Raw genomic sequence first — 7,816 nt, 5'->3', positions numbered from 1 at the left:
CTCCCCTCTATGCCCAGCCCGTCGAGCACGCGGCGAGACGCCCCACCGCCCGACACACACCTCCCGCACACCTCCGACACTCCCCCGACACCCACCCCGACCCTCCTCCCACACTCCTCGAGAGACCGCACGCCCAAGGCACTGAGCGGGTGGCTGCTCGCCTCTGCCACCCCCGCCGCCGCCCCGCCCGCCCGCGGCAGGGCCGTGCCGTCGAAGAGCTCCGCTCCGCTGCAAAGTACCAGAAGCGCGCGCGCCAAAAGTGCTGCTGCGTCATCGTCACGCTACTGATCGTCGCCGGCATCCTGCTGGCAACCATCATACCAAACTTCTCATGACGCTGGCCGTGCGCCAACGCGCCCCCTCATCCCCACACCCCTCATCTTCAGAACGGTGTCTGGTCCTCCTTGCCCCTCCGCTTTGTCGCCCGCGCGGCGTCTCGGCTCTGTGCCCCGCCCTTTGGTCTGCAGGCAGCGAGCCACAGAGCCGTTTCAGCCTTGTTCACGTCGGGAGCGCTCTCCCCATGTACTTGTGACTGTGCAGGTCCTAATCATATTTTACGCCGAACGGCGAAGACCGAAGTACACAGGGAAAGGGAGGGGATGGTCGAGATACTATAGACACGGGGAGCAGCTCGCCACAGCGATGCTGAGCCTGAGGCTGAACCCAGCCTGAGCGATCGTTAATCGCTTTCTTCCCACCTGCTCGTCGCCGATGCCAAAATTGAGGCGAGGTCGAGGGTCGTCAGCACCTCAGCGCACACAGCGGCATCCTCCGCGCCTAGGCCTCCATAGCGTCCTCGCCCTCGCCCTCCTCGCCCTCCTCGCGACGTGTCGTCCTCCTCGTTGCCGCGCAGCGCCTCTGCGATCGAGGCGGCGCCCTTGTCGCCAATGCCGTTGGCGCCGAGCCAGAGGGTGGTCACCAGAGGGTTGCTGTTGACGCGAAGAGCGGAGGCCAGTGCGGTGGCACTCTCGTCGCCGATCTCGTTATAGTTGAGGTTGAGGTCGGTCAATACCCCGTTGCCGCGGGCAGCGCCTCCGCGATCGCAGCGGCGCCCTGGTCGCGGATCTGGTTGCCGGCGAGGTAGAGGTGGGTGAGCACCCCGATGCCGCGTAGCGCCTCGGCGATCGCAGCGGCGCCCTCGTCGCGGATCTGGTTGTGGCGGAGGTTGAGGTCGGTGAGCACCGCGTGAGCGTGCGCATGGTCCCGTCTTCCCGCGCCACGCCGCCTAGCATGGAAATTTCCACGATGTTGCGCGGGTGCAAAAGTTGAGAGGATGGTGGGTGCGGGCCAGGACCTGCTGCCATGTTGAAGTCCGCGACGAGCCAAACGCGAAACGGCGGCGGCTGAGCCACCTCGAGTCGTCGGGGGCCAATGTGCAATGAAAGCGCCAGCGTACTGAATCGCTGAAACAAGCTCTGAGGGAAAACCCTGCGGGCGCATCTCCTCGGTAACGCACATGACCCACGCTAGTACACAACACTAGAGGGGTGTGCGTACGCTGCAACCTCAGGACCGTGCCTCGTTCGCCGCTTACCATGTATGTGTGCTTTTACCAGCTCTCTCTCTCACCATGTAGAGTTTGTTGTAGAGATTTCACGTTGTAGAGCGCCTCTACATCGCTCTACAACGCACGCAGTTCGTCCCGCGGCGGATGTAGAGCTCTACAGCTCTACAGCGCTCCAGGGCGCTCTACATCTCTACAGCTCTACAGCGCTCTACACTCTACATCCTCTACACCCTCCCTCAGGTCGCAGGTTGCACCTGCAGCTGGAATCCGCCGAATCAATTCTTCATTTGCTCTTCCCTAGAGGATTACATAGCCGTCCCATCGTGGATTACATAGCCGTCCCCGATGAACACACCAGCGAGGGAGGGCGAGACGATCGAGGGGTCCCGTACCATGCGGAATCGACCCTATCCAGTGCTCAAGTGCTCAAGTCAAAGCAGGCGGCATCGATTTCGCACGACGAACGCTCGGAATATCCTGGGGAACATCCGCTTACCCCGCAGAGCAAGTGGTGCAGCGGTACGACCAAGTCTGCCAGTGACTCTCCCAGCGATTCTGCTCGAGGCGGAAGGCAATGTCATCGAGAGGTCGCGGCCGCTCCCGCAGCTGCAGCCGCACCGGCTGCCTAGCCCGCTAGCCGGCTGGCGGCCACAGGCCGCCCAATGCGACGACGGCCGCAATTGCCGCCCTCCACCTCGCCCAGCGCATTGCTTAGTGGTGCGCTCGCCTCCCTCCTGCGCGACGCGTTCTTGTCTGTCTCGGCGCGCGCGCAGCGCGCGAAGAGGTGTGAAGAGGGGGGTCGTGTCCGGTGTGAAGGGTAACCCCCACCTATCCTCTAGGGGGGCCCAATACGGATCCTCTCAAGAGGGTATCAGGGTATAGCCCTGGGGTATGATCTGGGATACGATGATACTATACCAAGCTGAAGTACCGAATCCAGGGTGGACATCGCGAGGAAAAGAAACCACCGGGCTCGCCACCAAGGTCGCCCTGGCGCGCTCCGACGGCGAGAAGTGGCGGGTGCGCAACGAGCGCAAGCGCCTCCTGCAGCAGCACTCGGCCATCATTGCGAGGCGCAACTGGGAGATCACCCAGCGCAACGCGTGGCCAAGGATGGGCGGCGTGGCGCCGCGAGCGCCACCAGTCGAGAGGCCGGTCGTGCATCGGCGCGTCGGCCGTAGGGGCCGTAGGGGCGCCAACCATAAGTGTGTTTTGGTTGCCACCGTGCTTTCACACTTCGCCTACCAGCAAATGTAGGTAAACGAAAAAGTGGCTTTGAATTGGAGAGAAGATGTTTGTGTTTGTTGAATTGGTCAACGTACCAGGCTTGCACGTGCGACTTAGTGAGTGGTTGGGGTGGCCTCAGGCATCCCCAAGGGAGCCTCTGCGGTGGGCTCCGGACAAGCTGCGGTGAGGCGCGGCATGCGGGCACAACCGGCCTGCACCGGGTGGGTCTAAAATAAGGAACGGAAGGAACTCTCACACAGAAAAATGGTGGGGCAAGGGGGGGCAACCCTCCGCAACTCCGCACCGAGACAGGCAGACAGCATGGCAGTCTGGCAGGCGCACACTCCACACACCTTACACAGGTCACAGCACTCAGCAGGCCCCACGCGGGCACGGCATTCAAAGTACAAGGCCCGGGTGAGGCGCGGCGAACCGCAACCGGCCCCTCCCACCCGTGCACACCCTGACCCTGCGTCGCGCGATTGCCACCCTTTCCCCAGTGAATATTATAAGATCCGCGAGACCTCGATCGAGAGAGGGTGCCGAAGGCGCTCTCTTTGAAGACAAAAGGCCTCGGCAGCAGACATCAACTCATCATGCCGCCCCGATCGCTTGCCCTCACGATCCTCGCGCTGGCGGCGCGAGCACGTGCACACGGCTTCATGTCCAAGCCGCTGCCTCGCCAGTACCGCGACGTGAGCCAGCGGCTCATACCCTCGGCCCCTGCCGTTCCGCCGACGGCACACCCATTGCGTGCACACAGGTGAAGCCCATCTCGTGGAGCAACTGGCAGGGGATTGCTGGCACGAACTGGGCGCCTGGCTACGGCAACGTTCAAAATCTGAACGCTGCCATTGGAGGTGGCACCAACGGAGGCGCGGATCCCGACTCGCACGGTCTCTGCGGAGCCTCACTGGACATAGCGCCCGGCTTCGACTCTGGAGAGTTCGGACAAGGCCCAGTCAGGGCGACCGCCGTGGCGGGCGGCATTCTCGACGTAGAGATCACCATCACGGCATACCACAAGGGATGGCACGAGTTTCGGCTCGCGGTGCCATCCTGCAAGACCTGTTCCTTCGAGGCGGGCGCCGATGGGGGCCTCTCGCAAGACAAGTTCAACACGCACGTCCTTCAGATCGCTGCGGGCTCGGACGGGTGAGGAGGGCTGTCGCATCGAGCTCCCATGCCTATCCGCCTGTCAACCGCCCGCCCCTCCGTCCCCTCTGCAGGTGCTGCAGAGACTGTGAGCCTGACGCCGACAACTGCCCCGTCCTCGACTACCAGGGCGTCAACAATGGCGACGGCGGAGGGCGGCCTCTGAAGACGGGCGGGAACGCAGTCGTAGGCACGCCGCCAAGTGGTGGCTACACCGACTCGACGGCGAAGAACCCAGCGCAGCAGCCCTGGGGCAGCTGTGGCAACCCGGGGGGTTATTTTTTTCCCCCGGAGGAAAAAAAGGGGCCACCGCCCGGATTTCCCCCCCCCCCTTCCCCCCCCTTGTTTGGAATTCCCCTTCCCCCCCCCCCCCCCTGCCCCCCCCCCCTCGCTCCGACTTCCCCCCCATGGCTTTTACAAGACACAAGATAAAGCATAGAGGATCCTGTCAGGCCCCCCCCCCCCCTCCCCACACGCAGGATCGCTTCGTGCTCGAGAAGGCGCCGAACCAGCTGCTACAGGCGATCAAGCTCAAAGTGCCTGCGGGCATTGAGTGCGACGCCTGTGTGCTCCAGTGGACCTATGTCACCTCAAACTCTCCTTGGTCCTACCCAGAGGCGTCTATCCAGCCCGCCTTGCCACCTCAACCAGCCCGCCTGCCCGCTGCCCCCACGCCCACCGCCCTCGAGCCCGCCGCCACCGTCGCCACAGGCCTTTTGGAACTGCGCCGACATCGCAATCACGGCGGGGGGCGCGACGCCCTCACCCTCGCCCTCGCCTTCACCCTCTCCATCGCCCTCTCCGGCATCGCCGTCGCCATCGCCGTCACCATCTCCGAGCCCCTCTCCATCTGCATCTCCGAGCCCCTCTCCGTCTCCATCTGCATCTCCGAGCCCCTCTCCATCTCCGTCTCCGAGCCCCTCTCCGTCTCCATCTGCATCTCCGAGCCCCTCTCCATCGCTGTGCAGCGACTGCCTCGCGGGCTCCCCTGGCACTCTCTGCCAAAATCCTTCGGACAAGGTCTGCTGGGACTTCGTCGGCGGCATGTGCCCCGGCGGCACCAACCCATGCGATGGGTCGGGGCCTGCGCCCTCACCGAGTCCGGCACCAGCGCCGTTGCCAAACCACACCTCATACTGCGCCAACTACTGGGCGGACGTCAACCCTGGGCCCGCGAAGTGCATCCCGTGCAACGCAAACACGCCCTGCCAGAACGGCCGTCCGTGCTGGGGCTACTCAGACTGCAAGCCAAACCCCGACGGCGGCAGCCCAATCCTGTGCGGCGAGACGCCCGACTGCTCGCCCCACTTCAGGAACGAGGACGCGGTCCAAGAGTACCTGACTTACTCTCCGTCACGGGCGTCCAAACTGACCGAGCTCTTTCAGCGCTACGTGGTGGACCACAATGCTGTCGGCGGGGCAATCGCTGGCGCGCGGACCTAGTGCACCGTCGCCAGCCTGCTCCCCGTCACTACCTGCGGCTCGTTCCCTCGATACGCCTGTACCACACCTCACACAAGCCTCACTCGCCTGAGCAAGCCCTCCCTATCCCTCACCCGCACTCAGGCGAAGAGCGCGGCTACTGGACCTGCCCTGGACCGGACACTGACATTGCCTGTCCGGCCTTCGAGGTCGGGATAAGCTGCGCTGACTTTGACCAGGTGTGCGCGAATTGGTGCGGCCGTTGCCTCGACCACGACATCACCCACCACACGCTCTGCCAGCTCGGGAGCGCTCAATCTCCGCCTGGGCAGCGGGCGCGGGATTTGTGAAGGTGATTCGCCATGACGCACCTATTAGGCACGACCCGGCCTTGGGGCGGGGCCCGACTCTCGGCGCTGGCAGCGAGTACCCACAGAACACCGTCGTCCGCCACTGCTCCTGCGAAGGCCCGGAGCAACTCCCCGCGTCTGTCACTTGCCCGTACCAGATCGCTTGCCCCGAGGGTTGCCGCTTTGCGCCGGGCCGCGAGCTCGTCGATTCGTCGGAGGTCTACGTGGCTCACGACAAGCATCACGACCGCAGCCTCCTCTTCGCGTCCACAAGTGGCTGTCCGGTGGGTTGCGCCGCGGAATGAATGAGGGCGCACGCCGATGCAAGGTTGGGCTTCCAAGAAGTCTTGGTCAGACGTGCTCGTTAGGTCTGTTCCAGCCAGATGTCCCCTGTTTTCTCTCTCCGAGGCCAGTGAGGTGATCCATCAAGTGGCTGTCGATCTAGTAGGATCTGCGAGTTCCTCGCCTAGTCGCGCGAGAGGGAGAGAGTCTGTGGGGCAGTCGTTAATTTTTCTTTAGTTAGTAGTTAGTGAGTCGATGTGGGGAGTGGGGCCGAGCCATACAGCACGCCGCACGTAACGGGCGTGTAAGCCGAATCGCCGTAACCGCCGTATCGCGTGTGTACCATATCACTCATCATGGCTCTCTACTCTCAGGAAGGGGGCGTTAACAGAACACACATACTCTACACTCACACACGACACAGGAACTCACAGGTCACAGCGCGCGCCAACCGCCATGGCATCCACATGGCGAGACCCTCGCTGACCCCCTCGACAAATTAATGCCGCCGCTCGCGAGTCAGTACACAGTAGACTAGTCAGTAGAAGGCGCACGTGCGGTTTCGTGCCCAGACGCCAGACCCTCACCCTGATAATCCGTAATCCCTGTGCCCCCCCCCCGTGCCCCGTCTCCGCTCTCCGGTCTTCGAGGAGGTGTGGGTGCGCGCTGAGAGCGGTGTCGCGGTGACCGTGCGGTCCGTGGCGCAATGTGTCTGTGAAAACATAACGCACACAGATAAAGCGATGGCTCGGATAAGTACAGTACCCTAACGCCGGTGGGAGAATGCGGGAAGTAGACAGAGCACTGTGAGAAGACATGCGGAACACGGGGTCAGAACAAGTTCGAGTGAGTGTGCAGCGAGCGAGAGGCTCTCATCGTGTGCCCCACCTCTCCATGTTCCATGTGACAAGGCATGTTCGGGGCAATCGGTTCCGTGCCGGCATCTGCCGAGCTCAGATCCCAATCTCGCGCGCCAGGCTTGCGTGTCAGAAGTAGGCGCCGGACGAAAAGAGGGAGTGCATCTGGAAGTCGAACGAGTGCGAGCGGGCGCCCCTCGGGTCGGTCGCGCCGCAGCCCAACAGTCCTGCCTCGGTGCCTTCGAGCGCGTCGAGTGCGTCGATCTGCGCCTACGAACGTGCCAAACCGACGCCGTGGAGAGTGGGCTCGAGGCGGCTTCGCGCGCATCGAGGCGTCGCGCCAGCAGCCCCTCGTACGTCACAGAGTCGACGCTCGTCGGCATCGGCGCCGGCTGGCTGGTGCCGATGTCCGGGGCGGCTGGCGAAGTCAGCCGGATCGGCGTCGCTGGCGGCAACAGGGCGACGTACGTCGCGGACTCGGGCGCCAGGAGGCCTGAAGGAGAGGAGAGGGGGGAGAGGGGAGAGGGGGGTTGGTTGCGCTGGGGAGGGCGGGGGTGGGGTGGGGTGGGGGGGGCGGGGCGCGCCTCTCCGCACCAGCGTGGTCAGAATGGTTTGCATTTGCCCCGAGTGCGTCAGCTTGGCCTCCGTGGGGTGTGGGGTGGTTCAGGTCCCCAGGTGGGTGTGGATCAAGGGGGCGAGTTTGGGTGTTTTGGGGGTAGTAGTGGGGTAGGGAGTAGAGGTAGTCGTCTCAGTAGTGTCCTGTCAGAGCGTCCCGTGTCGGTCAGGCAACGTCTGTCGGATGGTAGGAGAGAGTGCGTCGTGTGTCGCAGGGATCAGTCCTGTCTGAGTAGGGGGGGGGGGGGGAGAGGGAGAGGAGAGTCATTGAGCCTTGGCACCAGCCAGGCAGTGGGTTTGGCCTTGGCATCAGCCGGGCATGTTGTTGATTTGGCCTTGGCATCAGCCCTGGCAGGCGGGCACGCGGGACATGCACACAAACGCCAGAGGGGCGCAGCACC

General features: G+C 63.8%; 3 protein-coding genes across 3 annotated transcripts in view; 2 read left to right on the top strand and 1 right to left on the bottom strand.

Annotated features, from left to right (window-relative positions):
* The window catches only part of EMIHUDRAFT_357302 (hypothetical protein), a gene marked incomplete at its 3' end in the record, with an annotated part of 8,740 nt that extends 8,171 nt beyond the window's left edge, over positions 1-569 (top strand). Inside the window, exon 7 of the mRNA XM_005765046.1 lies at positions 161-569. Within this exon, the coding sequence (XP_005765103.1) occupies positions 161-335 (175 nt within the window). The remainder of the gene's footprint in view (positions 1-160) is intronic.
* A 110-nt stretch (positions 570-679) lies between these two features.
* On the bottom strand, positions 680-1,537 carry EMIHUDRAFT_213442 (hypothetical protein; the record flags this gene model as incomplete). Its single annotated transcript, XM_005765045.1, has 3 exons — positions 680-1,053; positions 1,295-1,428; positions 1,506-1,537. The coding sequence occupies 3 exons, from the start codon at positions 1,535-1,537 to the stop codon at positions 680-682; spliced, it is 540 nt and encodes a 179-aa protein (XP_005765102.1).
* Positions 1,538-3,305: 1,768 nt separating this feature from the next.
* EMIHUDRAFT_452165 (hypothetical protein) lies at positions 3,306-6,198 on the top strand. The gene is made up of 7 exons (XM_005765044.1): positions 3,306-3,429; positions 3,498-3,889; positions 3,973-4,075; positions 4,369-4,493; positions 4,858-5,299; positions 5,521-5,564; positions 5,690-6,198. Exons 1-7 carry the CDS (start codon positions 3,331-3,333, stop codon positions 5,964-5,966), a joined length of 1,482 nt encoding a protein of 493 aa, XP_005765101.1. The 5' UTR covers positions 3,306-3,330; the 3' UTR covers positions 5,967-6,198.
* The last annotated feature ends 1,618 nt before the right edge of the window (positions 6,199-7,816 follow it).

The sequence above is a fragment of the Emiliania huxleyi genome, assembly GCF_000372725.1.
Source record: "Emiliania huxleyi CCMP1516 unplaced genomic scaffold EMIHUscaffold_57, whole genome shotgun sequence".
Classification (NCBI taxonomy): domain Eukaryota; phylum Haptophyta; order Isochrysidales; family Noelaerhabdaceae; genus Emiliania; species Emiliania huxleyi.
This window is presented reverse-complemented; position numbering and strand designations above follow the sequence as displayed.

Excerpts from the sequence above, each read along its gene's own strand:
- EMIHUDRAFT_452165 (XM_005765044.1), top strand. The coding sequence starts at position 3,331 with ATGCCGCCCCGATCGCTTGCCCTCACGATCCTCGCGCTGGCGGCGCGA. Across the intron at positions 4,494-4,857 it reads GTCACCTCAAACTCTCCTTG|CGACTGCCTCGCGGGCTCCC; the intron begins GTCCTACCCAGA and ends ATCGCTGTGCAG. Across the intron at positions 5,565-5,689 it reads GACCAGGTGTGCGCGAATTG|GCACGACCCGGCCTTGGGGC; the intron begins GTGCGGCCGTTG and ends CGCACCTATTAG.